This window comes from Pelodiscus sinensis, chromosome 1 (assembly GCF_049634645.1).
Source record: "Pelodiscus sinensis isolate JC-2024 chromosome 1, ASM4963464v1, whole genome shotgun sequence".
Classification (NCBI taxonomy): domain Eukaryota; kingdom Metazoa; phylum Chordata; order Testudines; family Trionychidae; genus Pelodiscus; species Pelodiscus sinensis.
In genome coordinates, this window is record NC_134711.1 from 142,953,434 (window position 1) to 142,978,318 (window position 24,885).

General features: G+C 42.6%; 1 protein-coding gene across 4 annotated transcripts in view; it reads left to right on the top strand.

The window, feature by feature from the left end:
- The window catches only part of GSK3B (glycogen synthase kinase 3 beta), a 226,812-nt gene that overhangs the window by 176,631 nt on the left and 25,296 nt on the right, over nt 1–24,885 (top strand). For 3 of the 4 annotated variants that reach the window (XM_075905473.1, XM_075905448.1, XM_075905466.1), the window contains exons 8-9: nt 3,122–3,217; nt 24,414–24,452. In XM_075905473.1, coding sequence (XP_075761588.1) covers nt 3,122–3,217; nt 24,414–24,452 — 135 coding nt within the window. The remainder of the gene's footprint in view (nt 1–3,121; nt 3,218–24,413; nt 24,453–24,885) is intronic. The other variant, XM_075905459.1, reaches the window with a different exon arrangement.

Below are 24,885 nucleotides of genomic sequence, written 5' to 3' on the forward strand. Positions count from 1 at the left end.
CACTGCTCTTTCTGTCTTGAGAACCACAAAAGCATCTACTTTGTCAGTGAGTATTTCCTTCCATGGATGATCCTCCTGATTATTCAGATAGGAATGATCAGGATACCCAAAAGGACAGTGGTGTCTTGGCCCATTTTCTTCTGCCTTTCGACTCTCCCTTGTTTGTAAGCTACATCCAGCCCCATTGCATTCTCAGGTTCACTCTTCAATTCAGCTCCAGCTGCAGTCACTTGCTTCTGTCAACTGTCATTTTCAAATGCCTAAGTAGTCACTTAGGCACTCTTGAGAGTTTAACCAATTACCTCTGTATATTGTAAACAGATATACTAATTTATGAATTTTTCATTCCAGTATACCTAGAACTCAAAAAGTAAAAGAACAAAGATGATAGAGAGATTCAGCAGATCTTTGTCCAGTATTTATTTGTGTTCACATTCTGAACATGTGCTCTAACAATTACCATTTACACTTGGCACAGCTGTTGCTTATTTTTGGAATTGAATTATGTAATTTGGTAGGCATAAAACATTAAAACAATTCACTCTTATTTATTCTCCTGTCCTTCTTTTCTTTTTTTTTTAGCTCTATCTCTGCCACGAGCTGAAAGCACCCCAAATCTGTTTACAGCACCAAGTTGTTCATACTTGCTTGGGCTTTGTGTGTGGTGCTTGGGCTTTGGCCTTGGTCTCCAGCAAATCTAAGCCATCCCTAGTGTCCCAGTTAAGCAAAGGGATTGTGATCTGCTTTCGGGTCCCGACTTAGTTTGAGAGCAGCTGAACTAAAGCATCAGAGGGATAGTCAAGTTAGCCTGTAACAGGAAAAAACTTAAACAACAAATGTGTAGATGGTATCATGAGTTTTCATGGCCGTAACCCACTTCTTCAGATGACAACTGAAGAAGGGGGTTGCACCCACGAAAGCTTGTGATACCATCTACATGTTTTGTTAGTCTTTAAGTTGCTGCTAGACTATTTGTTTGTCTTTTCCTGAACTAGAGTAGTGAAGAACAGTGAATTTTACTTCTATGAAAATATGTGAGGTTTTTGTTTGTTGCAGTTTTTTTAAACTGCAAGCAGGGGGAGAGATCTTGAATCAGGATAAAATGTCAGAATGTTGACAGTTGTCACAGAACCTACTGTACCTTGGTTTGGAAAGGCCTGGGAACCCTGACTGCAAGGCAGCCTGCTAGCTGAGCTGTGGAGAAGCTTAGGAGTCAAGGCTCCTAGGCTTCCAGTTGTTTAGCAACTAGGCAGGCTTGTGGGGTACCTGGCTCCAAAGCTCCTTACAGATGAGCAGTGAGAGGAACAAGCAGGCTAGCTGAGAGGACACCTGCTTGGTGTGCTTTTGAAAGATTAGTTGAAATCTGTAAGTTCCTGCAAAACATTTCACTTTCAATGAATTGGTGTTTTCTAATGGGAAAGGCACTGTGGCAGAAATTTTTCAACCAGCTCTGAATGTAGTCGCTCACTCTCAGGTTGCTGTTTTAAATAAGCATTAAGCTGTAACCAGCCCTGCCCTTAGAGATTGGTTTCCCAGAGCTGATAATGGATGTTAAAATGTGGTTAATTGACTACCTGTGGTCAACTAGTTGATAGGCACTTACACATTCCTCCTTCGAAATGTACAAGAACCCTCTATCTCCTAGAGGCAGCAAAGTGGGGGGTGGGGGAGGAAGGATATTGACTAGTCAAAAGACTATCCGATAAGCAAATGCTTATCGGATAGTTGACTAGTTGACTAATCTTTTACATCCCTAGTTCTGATTGATGTCCATTGACAGGAGATGGTGTAATGCAAGATTGCACTGCTGAAGCCTGTATTGTGACTTTTATATGGTTAAGTATAGGATTTCACTTGTCAAAGCAGTCAGTCCTATATCTTCTAAAACTATTAAATTCAGTCAAAATTAGAAAATAAATCAAAAATTTAGATTTATTTGAAAAGATCTATTTTTCACTTTTCATTCATGTTGGCCACAATCTTTACTTACTCAAGGTGTATGTAACCTATGCCTCCCCCCCCCAAGCTTCTTTGCAATTTCTGAGGTAAATTAATACAAAATGTCATGAATAGAACTGACAATATTTAGCAAGAGGCTTTTCATAACTTAAGTTCCTGCTTATCCTTGAATTTAAATCTTAGTTATGAATTGTCAACATTACATTAATTTCTGTGGCAAAAGATTTGTCACAAGGTTGTAACATGACTGTGAGACTGTCCGAAGAGGCACCTGAGTTTGTCTTCCTCTCCTACAATGTATTCTGTAATAGCAGAACCCAGAGTGACTGAATTCAAACAAAACAGTGGACTTTCAAATTTGCTGAAGAGGATTTGACGTTTTTCTGATATTAATGTTAATTGAACAAAAACTATTAATATACTCATAGATTTGTAAAAACCTACCAAATTATTTAATAAATAATTACATATTTCTTAATGGAAATGTACATACAGATAGCGCTGATTTTGATTATTGTATGCACATAAATTCTTTTATTCCTAGAATAAATGTGTAAACTACAGGTATGTCACTTGCATGCCTGTACATAAGGTGCAGTTAACCCTTTGTCTGAATTTAGATATAAAAAGATCAGTCTCCATCTAATAAAATCTGTTCTATTTCTTTCAGTAATGCTGGTTTGATCCTTTAAGTTCATCAGAGAACCTCTCACTCATGACTAGTAAAATGTATTTGGGTGTGCTATTGTTTAGTACCTTAATTGGGTGTAAGACTATAGCTTACTAAATTACAGATGTTCATCAAATAATTCTTTTCATGCAATTCCTAATCTGGTGAAATTCTGCTTGGTTCTCCTTTGAAGCATCAAAGAATTTGAGAGAGATGCCTTAGCTAATGAAAGTCTTTCATAAAATTAAGTACATTTTCAAAATGAGAATAATCTACTCTGTGCCCCGAGTCTCAATGCACTGCTTAGTAGCAGGGTTTAGTTAGATTTGCCAAATGCTCTATCACTATTCTCTACCATACTGCATGTTACAAAAAATGGCTTTTCTTATTGTAAAGTTGATCACGTGGTCAAGTGATTTTTTTTTTTTATTAGGCCCTTTATCACTTTGGATTTGAAGTATATGTAAACAATTTCTCTTTTTCCCTTTCTAGGTCCTGGGAACGCCTACAAGGGAACAAATTAGAGAAATGAATCCAAACTACACTGAATTCAAATTCCCTCAGATTAAGGCACATCCGTGGACTAAGGTGAGGCTGTATGAGTTGGATAATGATGGTGTGTGGGATAAATATAACACTGCAGAGTATAGGTCCAGGCCTTGATTTCTGTGTTTGGTTGCTTTTAAACTAAACCGAAACCCTTTAGTTAAATCAGGGCCCAATAAATCTTTACATAGTGAAGGAGGAAGGAATGTACTTAGGCTCTGCACTGAATCATCCATGGCTCTGTTTTTTGTAATTTGTCCATAGATATTTTTCCAGGCTGGGTATGCATTTATAATCCATTACAATGCACTTATATTCCATCATAACACAATTATCGACCCGTGCAAAGAATCTCCTATAAATAAACATATTCTTTAGAAGTGGTGATGCATTTTGATACAAATACATCATCTCTGGATGCAGTAGTGCAAATCCGTCCTGTTTCCCATCTCATAAATATAGTGAAGGTCATTAGATTTGGAACCCTCAGTAATATGTATTAGTTATTTTTCTTGCATTATTTGTAAAAGATTTTTTGTTTAGTTTGGTTTGTACAAGGGAGGGAATATCACTACAAAAATATCTATTCAATAACTTTCTCAACAGCAAGTTAGGAAACCCAGCAACATGAATATAAAGGCTTTCAAATACTAAAGAATGAAGTACAGAGATTAGCTTTTGGAAAATGCATATATTCCCTTAATCCTACTAGTGACTAGTTCAAAATCATTTTGGACCAAGCCTTCCACAGTTTTGGAGACTGTGAGCAGATGGTTTGAACTACTTCAGGTTCTCAGGTGTTCTGAAAACATGCTTACTTTCCCCAACAATGAAGGGTTTCAGTTTCAGATCTTAGTCTTTCTTGCATGTTGGTTCCATGACTGAGTGATTTGTAATACGTACTCAGAGGCCATTAAATTGTCCGATATTATGTGTTTAACAGAAATATTTCTGTAATTGTTAAATTTCATCAAACTCTATGAAAATTAGCCTTACTTTCATTATTTCAAAATAAATCATGGGAAAAGCTACAAAAATCAGCATAAGAAATTAAAGTAATGAAGTTTTAGTGGAAAATGGTTCCAGTGCTGCACCCTGGATGACTTGGTGTTGAGGGAACTTTAACTGAATGAAGCATGTAATGGAGCCATGGCCTGTCTTGGTGCCAGAACACATAAGTCATCAGGGTTGAATACTTAACCTGGTTATACATCTCCCCTTTGTTTGCATTTGACTTCCCTGAGCCATCGTAGACCTTATTGTAGAGCTAGTGAAAAATATAATGTGATTGCTATGCAGAAAGTGAAACTGAGAGTTCCTTCTATTTTCGCATTTTATACACAAGTGAGAGCTTCTAAATGACCACAAGTGAAATCAGGCAAGCATAGAGCAATGAGAGGAGCTTGCCAGAAGTTAGAACTTCTTTTTGCATTAGCACACAGGGTTGTTTTGGTTTGGTTTTGAGAACTGTGTTTGCAACACAGTGCCTTGTTGTTCTCAGTTTGTTATACAACAACCACCTCTTCCCAATACCAGATGGATGTAGAACAGCATCTACATTCATTTATTAGATTTAGGAAAGTGACCATCTATTTGCAAGTTTTGTTTTTCCGTCCCATTTAAAGTCTTAAGTACCAAAAAGACACATCTAGAATAACCTTTCTAACCATTATTTTTACCAGTTTTTTCAAAACCCTTTTCCTCCAGTGTTTTGTCATTCAGCAATGACATTTTTCTGGCAAGTGTGCTGAAGAGGATATCCACAACTCAAAGTTTCCCAGCAATTCTTGCCCCATCTCTAGGGTGGGGGGAAAACAGGACTACCTGACCTGTCCTGATTTCCCACCTGTTAGTTGTTTTTGTTTTCTTTTAAAATAGAGTTGCAGAAACTTAAATTTGTTAAATTGCAGTCATTGTTACTGAGCAGAAGGAAGAACAGACAATTAATAGCATTTGCAGTTGTTTTGACTATGGCAATAAATGCATGTGTATTGACAGCCATTGAGAGTTTGATCTCCAGAACCTTCAGCATCAAATACAAACATTTATTACTTGAGCCAATGGAGTAACTTGTTAACCGGTAGCTCTGTTCTTTTCTGTTTGGACTAGCCATGGGCAGACACTTTAACACACTTTAACAAACCTCTATACTAATGAAGGTGGCTAGGGTGTTATGCTGTAGAACTCCATTGTCTGCATTTTGTTCCCGTGTCATACATTGGCCACTGCTGACCAGTGTTGTGTCTAATCTTTTTCCTCCATATGCCAATTTTTTTTCCATCTGTGTGTGGAATAAATTTCTTGTGCACCATCTATAGAAACAAAAAAACCTAGGTGTGGCTGTTCTGCTAATCAGCTGGGCAGCATTGGAATCTCTCCTGGGCAACCGCATAAGCAGGGGACATAGCATATCCGTGTGTCAGGAGCAATTTAATCTCCCCATATCCTATAGTATTGTTTCTGTTCACTGGTGGCTGGTAGGTCAAAAAGAGAGCAGCTGCTACTACTTTTGGTACTACTTGACAGGACAGGGCTACTCAACTTTGGAAGTCCTGGGAGCAACAGTGATACTCACAGAATATGCTGAGAGCCACAACTCAAGTGTAGTTCCATAGACATGCAAATATATGCAAATAGCTTATTTCACATTGACAGGCATGAATACAAAGATTAAGGCAAGACTGCACAACACACAGGCCCCATTTAAGTCAGTTCTGCTAATGTTGATAAAATGCAGTATTTTCTTGATTTCCCCCCCCCCCCCCCCCCCGCCCATATAACAGGACTTTTAATGAGCAATGACAGTCCAGGAATTTAACTACTAATACACATATCAACAGAAGACCATTATATCGACTCCCTGTTGTAGAGCGTGTTCCCAGTGGAGGCCATGTTCAAAGGATCCCACTCCCGGATCGCGTATTGAGTAGCCCTGTGATAGGAGATCTGCTTTCTCAAGTATTAGAGCAGGGGTGGGCAATAATTTTTTCCTGGGGGCCACTTCAAAAATTTTTGAAGTAGCCCCTGGCCATCCCAGAAGGGGCGGAGCCTAAACAGGAAGGAGCTATGCCTGAACAGGAAGGGGCGGGGCTACCCCACCCCCAGACCATGATTGGTCTGGGGGTGGGAGAGCCCTTTTTGCCCCCCGTTCCCTCTAGGCACCCAGGCCCTGGAAAAGGCTTGGCACGCTCCCCCAGCCCTTTTGCCCACCCATGTATTAGAGTAATTGCTTTAGTGTCTGAAAGTCATGTGTTCATGTCTCAGCAGGAATATATTCCTCTTATTGGCATCCAGCTTTAGGCATAAAGCAGGATCCTGAGCTTCTTTTATTGTTCTGTACATAAAGTTAGAGCTCACATTACCTGACGTAGTATAAAATGGTCAAAATACAATGGTGATGTCTATGTGCAGAATTATGACTAATGGCATATAACATGAAGGATTATTCATGAGAATTGAAATCCAAATAATTGTAAGGGTCTGTCCTTTAGGTTAAAATCACAAAAATGCAATATAATGCTGTCCTAGTAAATGTGTTCATATCTACAGTAGTGGTGTGTGAATTCCGTACAAACTCATTTAGTTTTAGGACAAATCTGAGTGACACAATCTGCAGCTTCCTGCCTTTGTATAGTTTAACAACCTGAAACCTAGTTCAAAGTGTCTAACTCTCTAGTACTACTTTATATAGACTCTTGACAGATGGATACATTCCTGCTTGCTAGGAGATGAAAAGAGAAGATAATTGAACTTTAATGTCCCTTCTATTGCAAAGAGAATGGAAAAGCCTAAATTTGTCCATGTTCTCTGTCTCAAGAAGGGGAATGCTCTTCTCTTTGAATATTTATACCACAATATTTATACTTTTTTGTTCTTGTGTATGTCCGTTACGCTCTGAGGGTGTGTGTGAGCGCATCTTGTGCTCCAGTACTGCAGTAGTGGTATCCCCATAAGCAGGTACATCTTCACCCTGCTGGTCCTTGTGATGCAAGCTGAAGACACAAATTGGGGAGTCACCCTTCACATCTTTCATTTCCTTCTTAGTATCAGTGATTGGGCCATGCTGTCAGATAATTCATTTGTTCAGCAAATATGCCATCATAGTTAGATGACCTAAAACTGTTGCTGTGGCTGAATAGTGAACTCCAGGCTCCACCTGATAGTAGGCAAGCCTGTGCCAAAGTCCCTGGCTTCAAACCCTGTTCAGGGTGCCTCAATACCCATGGGTCTTTAATTCCCATGAAAGACCTTCACTCTTGCTGCTTGAAGTGCTTGGGTGAGAATCACATGAAAGACAGATATTTGATTTGCTGGAGTTTTGAAGCTGAGATCAGCTGCTTCCTTGGCACAACTATCAATCCGGCTGACAGCAAAACAAAGGCCTATTTCATTGTCAACCACCCAAGAGGCCAACGCAGCTGTAAGGGCTCTACTAACCTTCTCTGTATGGCTCCTGCTAGTCATTCATCACCATGGTACCTTGCTGGGACATTGCACGTGCATTTGTTGGCATCCATGTATCCATCTGATACAGTACCAGTGACAACAGGTCTTGTGCTGCTTCCTTTGGTCCCAGTGCCATCTCCCAGATCAACAGTAGCTACTGTAGCTCAGCACATGAAACTGATAACCAGCAAGCCCCCGATGTTGTTGTCAGTATTTCAGGCCCATTGTATATCATGGTCCTGATCTCCAGTGACACTGCCCAGTACTGCTCTGAGCTGGCCTTTGGGGTACTTGTGCTTCTCCTCGAGATTCTGAAGTGGTTTCCTATATCTCCAACTTCAGGGAATCCAGGCTATCCTCAGGAGTTGTTCCCACTTTTTGAGTTACCTTGAATAGGTCAAAGGAATGGGAGCGGTGGGTCTAGGTCAGGGGTGGGCAATAATTTTTGATGAGTGGGGCACTCCAAGAATTTGAAGAGTGGTTGAGGGCCACACACTTCCATGGTATTAATGGAGGAGTTGCAGGGTCTGAGATGGAGATTAGATGCAGAAGGGAGCTTGGTGAGGGAGGGAGGTTAGGTGAAGGAGGCATTTGTGACCTGGGGCACTGGACTGGGGTGGAGGGGTTTGGATTGTGACTTAGGGCAGGGAATTGGTGTACAGGAGAGGGTGCAGGGAGGGCAGGAGGGAACTGTGATCTGGGGCAAGAGATTAGGGTGCCAGATCTGAGAGGAGATATGGGTACGGTGGGGGGGGGGGGAGGATTTGGGTATGGGCAAAGGGTTGGGGAAGGGAGGGACTGGGGTGCCAGAGACAAGGCCTGGACAGGAGACTTATCAGCCAGCAGCTGTTCCTGAATCAGCCTCTTTGCCTGCTCTGCCCCTGCCCAGGATGCAGATGTGCTCTGGAGCCCCTTGTGCTTCATAGCTTCCTGTTATTGAAACAGGCAACTCTCATTGGCCGGTTTCTGGCCAGAAACCAGCCAACGGGATTGTACTGGGGGTGGGAGGACCTCCTAAAGCTTTCCTCCCTCCCTTCTGGATTCACAGTTTTTAAAGAAAAACTGCCCCGCAGCTGCATTTCTGAGCGGCATGCAAGTGGGGCAAGGCAAGCGGGGAACCTGCCCGGGACTCCCTGCAGCCTCGCAGGCCAGATCCAGCCCACAGGCCGTATTTTGCGCAGGCCTAGTCTAGGCACAGGTGACTTCTAGCCCTGTCACTGGTTCTAGTGGGTACCCTGAAGGGTATGTCTCTAATATCTAGATTCAGTGGTGGGCAACCTGCGGCCCATTGGGATTCTGTGTGGCCTGCAAGACATTTTGTCAATTGTTACCATGTGCAGGTTGCCAGATTCCACTGGTTTCCAGCCATGTAATTTTATTCATACCAATATTATTAAAGTGAAACATGCTTAAAACAAGGGCACCTGAAGTGAGGTGCATGCTGATTGCACACAATGTTGATTCTGAGAGTCATGCATTCCCTCTGCATCCAATCAAAGCGCAAAGCAAGAACTGTTAGAAAAACTACCATATCCCAGGAGACCATCTTGGTTACAATAAAGTTGTGGCCCACTGAGATGGAGGCCACTCATGTGGCCACTCACTAACCTAGGTTGTCCATTGCTGGTCTAGATGATCTCAGTTGCATTATAAAAGTCAATCCTGAGAAGTTAAGTTTCACTGCCTAGTATTGGCAAACCATCCAAAGTCTGTACTATGCAAGCACTACACTATAGAAGTATATCCTTAAAGGCTACTCTGTATTGGTATTAAGATCTCACGGGGTACTGAAGATTGAACTGACCATACCTGCTTTAGGCAGGCCTTCTATACTGGCAATTCAAGATCAGCCTCAATAAGATTCTCACCTCTCTTCATCCTCCTCACTAGATGAGACCTTGGTTCTGGAGACATCATCTCTAGTATTGAATGATTTTAAGTCTACCAGGAATTTCTGAGAAGGATGGCTGTGTCCCTGAGAATACAATACAGCTTTCAGAGAAAAATCCCCACAAACTAGACATGTTACACCTGGCTGCAGCAGGGGAAATTGCTTTTCTTATAAACAAGGCAGTTATGTAGTCTCTACAAGCTTTATAGCAAACCCCGTCACATTGGTGGCAAAACTCACAAACACAAGTACCATTGTAGGGGTGCAAACAATTTTAACAATACCCCTCATTAGGCTCCCTGATGATGGCAGGAGTAAACGTAAGACACTGCCAAGCTAGAGCAAAAGCAAGCCCTAGAGAAAAGGGGATGCAAAGAGATTGGATCTTTGTTAGAAAAGTGGGTGAGTCAACTGTGAGGGTACAGCAGTGTTTATTATTAGACCCTTTTTGCCCATTGTGATTCTTCAGATTGGAATGCTATGTCCAAATTCCTCAGCTGCCCAAGGACATTAGAGGTGAGTTTCAGTCTTTCCTAATGGCAGGTTGACTGGTCACACGGTCCACTCAGCAGACATCCCTGGATGTGGCAGACTCATCTCAGCTTCCAGAGCCATAGCAAACAGCAGTAACCGCATGCTGCCACTCATGGTTCCAATGATCAGGGATTCCTGTAGAGGTACAGCAATCTCCCTTGAGCACATTTTCTCTTCCCTTGGGACAAGGGCCTGCTCTATGCTTATTCTCCAGTGCTACTGATACCCAATTCTCAAACTGAATCAAGAGTGAGGCAAAATGATACTCATTGTACAACCTGGGAAAGGTGGCCATAAGTAGTTGGACTTGTACAAATTCTCCGTCAAGGAAGCTAATCCCTCTCTTTCCCCCTAACTCCTGCCTTTAGTTAAGGACCTGGTACCACAGAATCATGAGCAGGTGTTGCACTGTATACCATCTGGCTCCTCAATTAGTTAAACCCACCGGAGACACGCTGATTGGAAGCAGTGGATAATGACCTGTTTAATAGTAGAAAACCATCCACAAGAACTTCTTAAAGTGGAAAGGTTTTTATACGTGGGGGGCTAGTGACAATGTGTCTCCCACACAATCTATAGTTATAAAGATTTAGGGCTGTTTGCACATAAAAATTAGGTTTGAATGTGAGCTCCAGCAAAGTGCACCTACCTACAATCTCAGCATTTCCTGCCCATATTATGGGTAGGACTGTATCCTCTAAAGCCCTATCAGGTTTCTTAAAGGTCTAGAAAGATTATTCCCATCTATCAGAGGCCCTACTTGGCAGTGGTGTATGAGTTAGTGCTGTTCTTCCTATTCCCTTGGGTGAATCATTAGCCTCTTGTTCATTTCTACTTGTCTCAGCAAAAGTGGCCTTTTTGACTGCTGTGAGGAGAGTAGGGGAGCTACAAGCCCTGGTGACTGATCTTCCACGTGCGTCTTCTACAAGAACAAAGTACAGCTTAGCTTCTCTTCTCCCCCCCCCCCCGGAGTTTCTTTCCAAAGTAGTATCTGACCTCCATCTCAACTAATCAGTATATTTACTCTGAGCACTGACTTTTCATCTGGAAAGAGCCAAGCTCTTTGGATTTCTTTGGAGGGTGAATGAGTAGGCATCACAGCAGTGCAATGACCTTCCAAGTAGATCACCAACTGTACAGTTATCTGCTACAAGATCAAGGACATCGTGCCACCTGAAAATCTCTTTGCAAGCAACTAAAGCACACTCAATCTCTGACATTTTTGGGGAAAGGTCTCTATCACGGACATTTGTGGAGTAGCAATTAAGGATGTTGAACCTGCCCCTGTGGTGCCCTCTCCTCCCCCCACCTGAGGCAGCAGCAAGGTGGAGGGGTAGGCTGGTGCCAGTGCCTGCTCCCCACACTGCTGCCTCAAATACAGAGGCAGTGGGTGAGTTGGGCCTGATACCTCTCCTTCCCCTCCCCCGCCCGTGTGTAAACATGTAATGCTGAAAAATTCAATGGTTACACATTTACAAAAATATATGCATTTTAATATCCTTGGTAGCAACATTGGTCTTCGGTCTATGGTTTTGCAAGGTGTTCTGCAGTTACTGTCACAGGAAGGAAAAGAGTGAAGCTGGAAAAGCAGTTCTGTAGTCCCTCTTCTGATGAGACTTCTAGCCCCACCTCCATTGGGAACTGCTTAGAAATCACCTGACGTAACGGACAAACAGACTCTCTCTCTAACAAAGAATAGTTGCTTATCTCTTGTAACTCTTCTTTCAGATATGTTGCATGTGTCCGTTATAAGACCCACCCTCCTTTCTCATTGACTCAGTCTATCATCTCAAAGCCTGATGCTAAAGAAACAGAGAGAGCAAGGCAGCTCTTCCGATTTATACCTTTGGCCTGTAGCACAAAGGGCCGTTATCGCACAGGCTAGGGTGACAGCAGGTGCCCTCTCTGGCACCAGGGCAGGAGACTGTTGACTTATTTTAAGGAGAATGTGCAACAGTCCGTATTCCAAAAATTGCATCCTGCAGTTCATCTGTCTAATTCTTCTTGGACTCTTGCTCATTTACCTGTACATGCACTATGCGCATGATTGTCAAAAGGCTTTTCTGCTAGCGGTAACAATTGGGTCGGCTGTGGAGCCCCCTGTAGGCACCTCCATGGCGGCATGTATATTTATGCCTTTCCACCCCTTCTGTTCCTTCCTATTGCCAGTGACAGTTGGAGAGTTTTGGTCTTGCATTCTGCAAGTGCCTTTCCTAGCTGTCATTCCACTTATTTGTATATAGTTCTCCTAGCTTTGTTAGCTTATTTTGGTGGCAGATGGAATATCCCCCCATTCCCATTTCCCCAAGTGTGGCAACTACTGCTGTAACACTGAGGCTGGCATCTGCCACCATGGCACTACTAACATCGGCCCCCCACATGCCAGTCCTTGATGGTACTGAGGGCAGCACCACCTGCAATTAGACATCAGTAAAAGTCAATGATGCTTAGGCAATGCTCCTTGTCACCACAGCACTGGTCCTGGCACTGTCAGCTGCAGCACTTCCTCAGTCCTCCTCAGAGTACTCTTCCAATTTGGAGACAGTCATGTGTCTCCAGGAGGAGCGAATATCGCTTGGGTTCCCAACACCCATCTTGGCACTGATCCCAGGGCACCACACCATAGCCTGTTCTTCAGGCTCCATGGCAAGCATGTGGCAGAGGTCCATGCAAGGGCTCTGTGGGCATACCACCAGGTTTAGGGACCACTCTCCAAGGCAGTCTCGGTGGTGTCTGTGTCACGCAGAACCTTCAAAGACAAGGTGCAGCTACACCCTCATCCTGTGTTTCTCTCTAACATCATGTCGCACTTTGGCATAAACCAAGACCTCTTCCTCCTGGTGGTCTTCCCTAAACCACATGCCAGTAACAGGCAATGCACACTTCACTCCTTGTATGTTGGATGCACTTTGGCCTTTTATTTAGATGGTACAAAACCATTTTGTAAATCCCCCTCAGCTCTTTATTGCAATAGCAGCGACAATGAAAAGACTCATGGTTTCATTCCAGCGCATGTTGGCATGAATTACGTCCTGCTTTAGGGCATGCTATGATCTTCCAAAAGTTCCAGCCCAAGCATTCATGGTTCATTCCACTAGGGCCCGAGCATCCTCAGCCACATTCCTAGAGCAGGTGCACATGTAGGACAGCCACCTAGTGCTCTGTTCATACATTCTCCTCTCACTGCACGATCTCCCAGCAGATCTGGGATGATGCAGCATTCGATAGAGTAGCGTGGCAGTCCATTTCCACATGATCTTTGACCCCTCCTCTGGTCATTGAGCTGGTCATTGGTAGTCACCTGCATGGAATGGACGTGAGCAATCACTTGAAGAGCGGTTGTGGTTGAAACACAGTACTGAACAGCCCTTGCAGGAAAATCAGTTCTTGTTTGAGTTCTTGCTCATGTCCATTCCATGTAGGTGTGACTGTGCCACATGCATGAGTTCCGGAAGTTTTTCCCTCAGTAGTACCCTTTGGGCCAGCCAGGGAGCCCCCTGGAGTGGCGCCACTATATCGGTACATACATACCCCTGCTGGTCCTCCACCCCCCCAGGTTCCTTCTTTCCAGAAAATTCTGATGAAGGGAAGGCGAGTGGGCTTTGGAATGGACGTGAGCAACACATCTCAGAGAACAACAGTTACAAGGTAAATAACCGTTTTTGATTCAAGTGCTTGCTCATGTCCATTCCCTATAGGTGATTCCCAAGCTGTGCTTACGGAGGAGTCAGCACATATATATCACTGCTGGTCCTCCACCCCCTCAGTTCCTACTTACCGCCTATGACGGCTACTGGAAGGCTTTCTGCTTGCAGTCTTCACAAGTGTATCCTTAGCAGTCAACCTGTGCATAGTTCTATTTATTTTGTAAATAGTTTTATTTAATTAGTGTTTGTTTGCATTTCCTGCTGTCTGAAGCCAATGCCTTGCAGCCATCCCCAGGACGCCAGCTCAGCAGGTCATTCAGAGCTCATGAATTGTCCCTCAGAGAGGGTGTAGCACGAGAGTTTTTGTGCAGTTGGGGATCTCCCCACCTAGATGTGTTTGCTACAAACAGCAACAAGAGGTACCATCTGTTGTGCTCATACCTGAACCACAGCCCAGGATCATTGGGAGATGCACTTCTCATGCAGTGACCTCCTCACCTCTTATAGATGCATTCCCTCCCAACTCTCGATACACGAAGTTCTTTTCAGAGTGCGGCAATATACGGCGCGGGTTACCTTGGTGGCCCCAGTAGGGCCCTGTCAGCACTGGTTCCCTATCCTGCTGAGTCTCTCTATAGGGAGGCCGATTGTACTTCCATTGCTCCAATTTAATAACCCAGGACCTGGGCCACTGTCACCCAAACCTCCAGTCCCTGCACCTCACAGCATGGAAGATCTGTGGTTGAGGATAGGGAAGAGACTGTGTTCAGATTTAGTAAGAAGGTGCTTATGGAAAGCAGGAAACCTTCTACTAGGGCTACCTACGTGGCCAAGTCATGGGTCATGGACCTCTCAGAAGGGGATAGATCCACTTCAGGCACCAATCCCCCTTATTCTAGACTACTTGTTGGAACTCAGGCAGCAGGGTCTAGCCCACCTCATTGGTGAGGATTCATCTAGTTGTAATCTTGGTGTTCCACCCAGGGGAGTGGAGTGGAAAGATCTTTACAAATGCTATAATTGAGCGGTTTCTGAAGGGGATGGAAAGGTTGGATCTTCACATATAAGAATCTGTACCTCAGTGGGACCTGGTGCTCCCCATATGAGCCTCTAGCAAAGTGTTCCCTTTCGCACCTCTCTTGGAAAGTGGCCTTTCTCGTGGCCATCACGTTGACCAGAAGGGTGTCAGAGTTAAGGGCCCTTACATCAGAGCCCCCTTATACGTTGTTCTTTAAGGACAAAGTCAAGCTTTGCCCCCTTCTCCCCAACCTGGCTTTCTTGCCTAAGGTAGTCTCACCATTCCATATGTCTCAGGAGATTTTTCTACCAGTATTCTATCCAAAACCCCATGCAACTCACAAAGAACAGGCATTACGCTCTCTTAGATGTAAGGAGAGCACTAGCATTTTATTTGGAAAGGACTAAACCATTTCATAGATCAATGCAGCTCTTCATTTCAATAGCAGGGAGAATGAAGGGGGCCTCCCTGTCTCAGAACAGTATTTTTCCTTGTGTATCATGTCATGCATTAGAACAGTGGTGCGCAACCTTTTTTAATTCACGACCCCCACGGAGGCCACTCCCCCACCCCTACTGTTTGTACATTGGGCGCTGAGCCGGGAAGCCAGGAAAAGACCTTTTTGGAGTGGGGAGAATCAGAGAACACTAGAACTGGAAGGACCAAGAACTGCCTAGAATGATCATCCCTGACAGATGTCTGTCTAACCTGCTCTTAAATATCTCCAGTGATGGAGATTCCACAGTCCCCTTAGGCAATTTATTCCAGCGTTTAATCACCCTGACAGGCAGGGAGTTTTTCCTGATGTTCAACTTAAACCTCTTTTGTTGCTATTAAAGCCCATTGTTTCTTGTCCTATCCTCAGAGGCCAAGGAGAATTTCTCTCTCTCCCTCCTTATAACCCCCTACTAGATATTTGAAAACTGCTATCATGTCTCCTCTCAGTCTTCTCTTTTCTAAACTAAAAAAGCCCAGTTCTTTGTCTTCCTTCATAGGTTATGTTCTCTAGACTTTTAATCATTCTTGTTGCTCTTCTCTGGACCTTCTCCAGTTTCTCCACATCTGCACTGATTAGGCCTCAATTGGAATACTGTGTCCAGTTCTGGTCACCACATTTCAAGAAAGATGTGGAGAAATTGGAGAAGGTCAGTCTTCTCTCCTGGAGGTGTCTGTACCTAAAACCTCTCTTCCCAGCCCCATCCCAGATCCCACATCCCCAGCCACAGCCTTCATCCTTGCACCCTAAAACTCTGCCCCAGCCCTGAGCTCCCTCCTGTACCCCAGACTCCTCATTTCTAGCTCAGAGCCTGCACCCCCAGTCAGAGCCCTCATTCTCCCCAACACTGAACCGTCTCCCATGGCCCCACCCCTGCTACAGATCATCTATGTGCAGAATGAATGTTATGTGCACCAATATGGAGGTCATGTATGATAGACAATCTCTATATTGGTGCACAGAACAGAATTATTTCTGAACATGGATATAAAAAATTAGAAGGAATGCTCATTAGGACCCCAACTGGGTTGCAACTCCATTTTAACGACCTCATCATGGCTGGTTTAGGTTTCGGGGGCCAAAGCTGAAGCCCGAACCTTGCCTCCAAGTTAGGGTTGCCAGGTGTCCGGTTTTGAATCGGACAGTCCAGTATTTGAGCTTTCTGTTCCGGAAACAGATTGAGAAAATATAAATAAGATATAATGTATATTGTAATGTAATGTCAAGTGTGTCCAGTCTTTTTGTTGAAACCATCTGGCAACCCTACCCCCAGAACCTTAGCCCAGGGCTTCAATCACGGTTGGGGGGGCCTCAGGTTACAGTCCCTTTTGCCTGGGACTGAAGCCCTTTCCCCTCACAGGTCAGTAGGGCTTTGGCTCTCACACTTTGGACCACAGGGCTCAGGCAGGCTTCAGTCCCTGCTCCTTGGACTGTGTAGTAATTTTTATAGTCAGAAGCAGGTCCTGTTGTCTGAGTTGCATACAGGAGGTCAGACTAGATGAGTTTCTCAAAGTGGTCCGCAGACCCACTCTGAAAAAGCTGCTACTGAGCCACTCTGGTTTGTTTACTTACCAGCTCCACAGCCCCAGAGCCTTGCGGCTCCCATTGGCTGCAAACAGATGCCACGAGGCTGCATGGCTGCAGAGCCAGGTAGGGTTCATCTAGACTACGAGGAACAGTTGAAAGTGGATCTTCCGATCACACTTTCGAAAGCAGAAAAATTAGGTTTACACGGCTTTTTTGGCAAACCACCTTCCCTTGTCGAAAAGCCGCATAAATCTAATTTTTGAGGAAGAGCAGCTTTTTGACCAAGGGGGGGATGCGGGGTTGCTGAAAAAGTAGTGTCTAAACTACTTTCACTTTCGAAAGCTCTGCTCTCGAAAATGCAGTCGGAAGAAGATGTGCAAATTCCCATGGAATTTGCATATCCTCTTTCGACTGTTCCTCGTAGTCTGGATTATCCCTCAGTAAACAAGCCAGAGATGCCTGGGAACAGCTTTCTCAGAGTGGGTCTGCGGACCACTTTGAGAAACAGTGGACTAGATTATCATAATGGGATCTTCTGGCATCTGTGATTTCTGAAAGGGTGGAAAATTGTTGAGGGGCAGGGTGGAGGGAACTTTAGATAACAGCATAACTAGGTGTTTGAAGAGATTTAACAAAGGTTACCAAAACAGGAAAGGATTAGTCAAAGGAAGGAGCTTAAACCATTTTTATGAGCAAATGAGTTAAAATTATGTTATCAACAAGTAAAATAGGCATGGAGAATGAAGAAAGATATATTTTTAAAGCACTGTAATTACCACGAGGCTTTCCAGTTTTGGTCTGCATCATCTACTTATATTACGAGGTCTTTGAGTCTGGGACCTGTTGTCTTGGGTATTTCTAATGCACTTAGCACAGTCTCTAGATAGCAATGGCCATATGGTCCTCTGAATTGTAATTATTTTAAACTTGCTAGCACTCAGTTCCCTGGATATGGAGAAACTCCAGCTAAAATCCTATTACCCTCAGACTTTTATGTACAATGCTTTTTCTTCTTCATCTTTTCCTGTGATTATTCATCTTCAAGAGATGGTACCATCACTCTTTTATGCCACCTTCTCTCCCTTGAGGAGAACACACAAACCCAGCAGTCTTGATTTTATTTAAAGACATCTATGTAAATTCAGTACATCACCACTAAGTACAGTATGGACATGGATAGGGACTGTAAGTTTGCATCCATATGGTAACAACTTATTGAAAATGTTCAACTGTACACTTACTTCCTCCAGGTACCAGTCCTCCCATCCCCAGCACCTTCCTCCATCCCCTTCTCTCCAACATTTATGTAGTTTTAAGTAATGAAATGGGCCCTTTTTTCGAACCGTTCTCTGAAAAGGTTGATAGATGGCTCACGTGGTCAGGTATTGAAGCTGGCGTTTGTGCTGATGATGGTAATGGTCACCATCCCATTCCTGCTCTGAGGAAAATACAAATGCCAGAGCCAGTCTCAGCTTTTTTTTTTTTTTTAAATGCCTGGCCTTTTCCCCCATTGTAAACCAGTTACTAGAGTTGAAAACTTATCTTCAGTATTTTCTGAGAGCAGAGGTTATTTACAATCCCCTTAATAGGGGATTGAAGGCTATTGAAGGCTAATTATAGGGGGAACCATAGTCTAATATCTTGACTACATAGATTTGTCATTGTTTTATTGGTGTGAGGACTGTTCACATTCCATGCTATTCATGGAACATTGGCAGATCCTTCTGAGCCAGCTGCCTACGGCAGACCCCCACATCTCTATTGGGCTGCTAGTGTGGCTTCTGGCCATGGGAGTAGCACAATAGATTGAAGGGGAGCTGTTTTTGTGTTAAGTCAAACCATTTAACCTGACTGCTGTTTTTCCATTTCTTTCTACCACACAGGACTGTAATGAGGATAGCTAATGATTATATGGGTTATAGGTGGTAAAATTAATCAGAATGTGCACACAGTCTTTTGACACGTGGTGTTATTTATAGTGATCCTAGTCATTCTGGTATCGTGGGATAACCGTTCCTTTAATTTACTTCAAATGTGAAGTCTGTATTCTCACATAAAACAGCAGTCTGTTAAATTTGGGTGTGCTCCAAAGAGTAACTTCATTAACTGCCCCCAATATCTTCAGGCCAGTGGTGTGATGACAATAGACCAGAGTCATTTTGGCAGTGGAAATGACAAATGAAGAGTACAAGTCCCTCTTCCCCCCCCCCCCCCTCCTCAGGTTGTTGTCTTTCACAGCAAAATAGTAGCAGGCACAGATTAAGGACCATTCCCATACTCCCGAAGATGCTCTTCAAGGCTACATCTACCTTGCACAGTTATTTCAGAATAAGCTATTCCGGAATAGTTATAAATAGCACGTCTACACTGTAAGGAAGCCTCAAAATTAGTCCAAGGCAGGCTTCCCTAATGTAGACATGCTACCTCGAGTTAGAGCCCCAGGAGAAATAACTTAGAATGGCTCTGGTGAGGGGCTATAGCAGACACCTTTTTTCAAAATAGCTATTTCAGAATGGGAATTATTCTTTGTAGAATGAGGTTTACAGAAGTTGGAATAACCCTCCTATTTCAAAATTATTTCCAAATAACAAAATTGCTGTGTAGACGCTCGCATAGTTATTTCAGAATAATGGCCGTTATTCTGAAATAACTGCTCTGTAGACACACCCTAATTTCCACATAACTTATGAAGCAGTGTTTTTCCTTGCCTGTGAGCAAGCCCCTAAGAACACGAGTGCAGCTACACTGACTGAGACCATCTAACTCCGTAACCAATTGCAGATACTTCAGAGGGAATGAACAGGACAACATAATTTCTGGTGCTCATCCCGTTGTCCAGTCCCAGCTCCCCCTGCATGCAAATGTGTAACTGCTGACAATTTCAGCAGGTACACATTTACCAAAATAAATTAATTTTAACATCCCTAGTTCTTGCCCCCAACACTGTCAAAGAAATTCCTGAGTTTGTGTGTAACAAAAGAAGTCCTTTGATTTTTTTTTTAAATTACTATAATATTAAAAATGTTGTTTGTAGCCTGTAGAACAAGGAAATTCAAAGTTTAGTGTGAAACTTCCTTTGTGTTGACCTCCTGCTTTGCCTTCTCAGCCAGTGATGGTGTATTTCCTTGGAGGGCCCTGAGCAGTTCAAATTGAGTGTCCCAAGTGAATGTAAAAAGGAATTATTTTCTTACTTTATATCTTTTTTTCATTTAAGATTTGGCAGAAGCTGAACAACTTGTTGGGTAATCTGTATTTCTTTAAGAACTCCGCAAAAGTCAAATGCACTGTGGAAATAATCCAGTGACAAGTTTGTGGTCTATTGATTTTTGACTGAGTGTGGGATTCAAGATTCTGGTTCTGTTCTCAACTGTGCATGGACTCACTTAAGTCACTTAGCTTGGGTTTTCACAGGGATTTAGGCATTGCAGTGCTGAACACAGTGGCAGTTCTGCTATGGATAAATATTTAGTCATTGGGTCAGAGAACGTGAGAGTGGCTCCCTCTCCTACCCTTGGAGGTGGAAAACCAGGGTCCAGTCCCCCTGCTCCTATCACTGTTTTGTTATCCAAAGTGGAGTGGTTTCAACAGATGAGACTAAGGGAGCTGCATAACACGATTTCCCACAGCTCAATAGTTAGGACAATCTGCTGAGAGCTGGGAAACCCCTGTTAAATCCCCTTTTCCTTTCTGATAGAGGATGGAATTGAGTCTTGACATCCCAGGCAAGTGTTCTGACCTGGAGGCTAAAAGTTAAGTGTGTCAGTTTTGACTGGGAGCCAGTCTGGTAGGGGCTTCTAAGCCTGGTAAGGGTGATGCCTAACGGTTAACAGCTGACATTTCTAATTACAGGCCAGCAGGCCTAACTTCAGTGCTGGGCAAACTGGCTAACACTATAGAAAAGAACACAATTGTCAGATACATAGATGAGCTCAATTTGTTGGGGAAGAGTCAACATGTTTTTTTGTAAAGAAAAAGCATACCTTGCCAATCTACTCGAATTCTTGGGAGGATGGGGTCAGCAAACAAGTGGACATGGAGATACAGTGAACTTAGATTTCCAGAAAGCCTTTGGACAAGATCTTTCACCAGTGGCTCCTAAGTGAAGTAAACTGTCATGAAATAAGAGGGAAGGGCCTCTTGTGGATCTGATTAAAAAACGGGACACAGAATAAGCGGACAGTTTTTTTTAAAGAGAGAGGTAGAAGCTGGGAATGGGCGACAGGAGATGGGTCACTTGATGATTACCTCTTCCCTTCATTCCCTCTGGGGCAGCTGGCATTGGCCACTGTCAGAAAACATGATACTAGACTAGATGGACCTTTGGTCTGACCTAGCGTGTTCTTTCTTATGTAAATAGTGGTGTCTCCTGGGCGTCTGTACTAGAACCAGTACTGTTCAATATATTAATAAATGATCAGGAAGAAGAGGTGAACAAAATTTCAGGTAATATAAAACTATTCAAGATAGTTATATGAAAAGTAGACTGCGAAGAGCTACTAAAGGATCTCATAAAACTGAGTAACTGGACAACAAGATGGCAGATGACATTTAATGTTAATAAATTCAAAATAATGCATATTGGAAAACATAATCCAAAATATAAAGATGTATTGGATTTGGGAAAAGTTCAGACATGGCAACAAAAATGAATAGGGGTATGGAACAGGTTTCATATGAGAAGAGATTAATAAGAGTGGGACTTTTCAGCTTGGAAAAAAGGCAGCCAAGGAGGATGTGATGGGGTCTATAAAATCATGACTATTGTGGAAAAAATACATACAGAAGCATTATTTACTTCTCATGAAAAAAACACTAAATGAAATTGAGGCAGTGGGTTTAAAACAAAAGGAAGTACTTTTTCACATACTACACAATCAGCTGTGGAACTCTTTGCCGGAGTATGTAGTGAAGGCCAAGACTGTAACAGGGTTCAAAAAAGAACTGGATGAGTCCATCAATGGCTGTTGGCCAGGATGGATGGGGATGCAAAACCGTGCTCTGAAATGTCCCTCACCTTTGTTGGACAGAGTCTGGGATTGGGTAGCGGGATGAATCACTTGAAGATTCCCTGTTCTGTGCATCCCCTTTGACATACCTGGCACTGGCCACTGTCCGAAGACAGGATATTGAGCTCGTTGGCCCATTGGTCTTGACCCAGTATGGCTCTTCTTATGTAATAGTAACAAACAGTTATTTTTAAAGCCTCTGTTCTCTTAAATGTCATAGTGTCACAGATTGTGTGCTAACAATCTGCATGCAAAACAGATGGTGGCTGATGGCATGAAATAATGTCTTAATACATATGAGGATAGAAGAGCATGCTGGGGTTACATTGTGAAGGCTTTGATTCAGTACTTAATTATACAAAGACTTCCATGTTGTGCACGAAAAAGCTCTGTTATAAGAATGTGCATGACTGAAAGTCAGTCTAGCCATTTGGTTAAAACAATACAGTGCCAGTAACCCATCATGTCTGGTTTTGAGAGCTGAATGCTGATGTGTGTGTCCTGAGCCCCATCTGTCCTCTTTCTTCCCACTCTCGCTGTAGGAAGATTTTAAAATTCAGTCAGGTCATGAGCACTGTTAACCAACTATAGCTAGTTAAGAGTAAAAGTGCACAAAGATTTCACATATGTTCTTTCTTCATTTACCTTTCTGAGGAATGGAGCAGGTATTGTATTAGAGGCATTTAACTTGGCAATGTTTTTTGAAAAGTCAAAGATGATTGTCAGTCTCTACAAAGTGCATATTGGTCACATTGTATATTAGGAAGAAGGAGCCATTTGGAAGAGGCAGCAGACTTGGTTTTCCTATTTAGCCATGAAGGTTTATTATCATGTAAACATTGATAAGACGTGAAAAAAGGAAGAACTTGCATTAAATTCCAGCTTTTTTGCCACAGTAGAGAGTCATTGGGGAATGGAAGGGAAAAGCTGTATGGCTATTCAGATGAATTTACGTGTACATTCTACTCAAGAATTTTCAGGGCAGTTGTAACTCAACCATAAAAAATGCGATTGTGGCTGAAACTTTGGCGAGCGAGGTCTCAGCCTGCAAATGATTTATTTTGAGAAACATCGTTTTTGAGTTATGCAAGTGCAAATTCTGCTTGTGAAATGTTATAAGTAAAGACTTTTTTGCATTTGTTTATCTCCAAAACACATTCATTTTTAATAATCTGTACTGAGGACATCTCACCTTGAATAAAGGAGTAGTTTCATTTTATAAAAATGAATTGCTGCGCAGGTGGGGTAGTATTTGATCACTTTAAAAGTTCCTGTCAGTGTTTTTTTGTTTTTGTTTTTGTTTTTGTTTGTGGCCTTGCTGCGCATTTTGCACAGCTGTGTTTAGTCTGCATACTAAACGTTAGTCTCCCCAACTAAATTTGCTTTGTGAACTTAGCTTTTTCCCCCTTCACCCACATGTATTATAAAGTGAAGTAAATTATACTCTGATGGGCCGGATTTTAGTCCGTGCACTAAATTTTAGTCCGCAGACTAAAAAATAATCCGCGGATTATTTACTAAATAATTCTCTCACTGAAAACTACATTAAGAGTGTTAAACTGTCTCACCAGAATGTAAAAGTGAGGGAATTCACAGCTAACGGTGAGTCACGTCTGTCCTCTAGGCACTCAGGCACAATAGAGCTCTGACACCATCCCAGCATTCAGGATGTGCCCCATTGTGCTTAAGTGTTGGCATACACATCGTTGTGCACTTCACCTGTAACTGTGACTGTCCCTTGCGCTTAATATTTAATGTACCCTTCTGTGTAGTTCTTGGTGGGTGAATTAGGCAGAATTTCAGGTGGAACTGTGTTGAATTACTGCAGCTAAAATGCAAGTTTTTGCTTTACTTTTAGTTTGCTATTGCAAAAGAGAAAGAAACCAGCTAAGATTTTTTTTAAAGTAATGGATGCGAGGGTATGAGGGGGAAAAGCCCACAATAAAGTGAGAAAATTAAGTCCATACCCTCACTCCTGAGGAGACATGTCCAGTTCCTGAAGAACCCTAAAGAGATAACATCATCAAAACAAATCCATTGGTGGGGAAGTCAATCCAAAATGGAGAATAATCCGCGGCGGCCTGATACACTCATAGCTCACACAAATTTAAAACAGTCAAATTAGAAATACAAAATTTGTATTTTGTCTTCAGCACAAATCATAAATTGGTTTTTTAAAAATTTTTCACATTATTTCTCTGGGACAGATTTACAAAGGAAAAATGAGTAGTCTGTGCATGAGGGATGCACACATGGAGACAAACTAATTCAGCCCCGTTGTCTATGGACATTTATATCCAGGACAGAGAGGACTGCAAATTCTTTAATATGGCAACTCAGTTACCCTTTCCTTTCTAGTTAGAATTTTGATTTCAATTTTTTGTTATTTGTTTATTTTTTTAAGTAAACGCACTGGCATTGGAACATAAATTAACATAGAAATGTTTCTATACTATGCCTCACCATTGCACAATTTTTTTTGGCATACACTGTGGTCAAGTTGGACTAGCTGCTATGGAGACTGATGTTTAAAGTTTCTAATTGTATAAACATTTTCTATGTCCCCCACACCATGGATTTCTTATAATATTCGATATATTTTTCCTTGCTGGACTATTCTCTTTTGGATTGACTCCCCCTGTTTGGATTATTTCACTGCATTATCATCTTTAGGACTCGTCAGGAACAGGACATTTCACCTCAGGAGTGCGGGTATGTACTTAAACATTTTTTCGAATTCTTAGGGCTAGTCTTGAAAAGATCAGAGAGAAAAGCTAGAAGTGCAAAAGTCGGGTTCAAACACATCAGATAGCAGCCAGGTGAATATTTTCCCTTGTCATATAAAAGAAGGTAATGATTAGACAGGCATTAGATCTGCACATGTTTCACTTTTAAATTACTATTTTATTTGCGGGGGGTTGGTATTTGTGTGGGGATTTTTGGTTTTTCAGTTTCTGATGTGGATCATTGTACTAATGCTAACGGTGAGTGACTTATTCCCAGTCCAGACAGAGGTTGAGCAGTTGTTTCTTAAATCTATATATAGATATTGACAGGGGTTCTCTGACCTGAAATGTGAAGAGTATAAGGGGGAGAGACAAAGGGATACCTGTTGAAAAGGGCAGATTTCAGTGTTCTTTGTTTT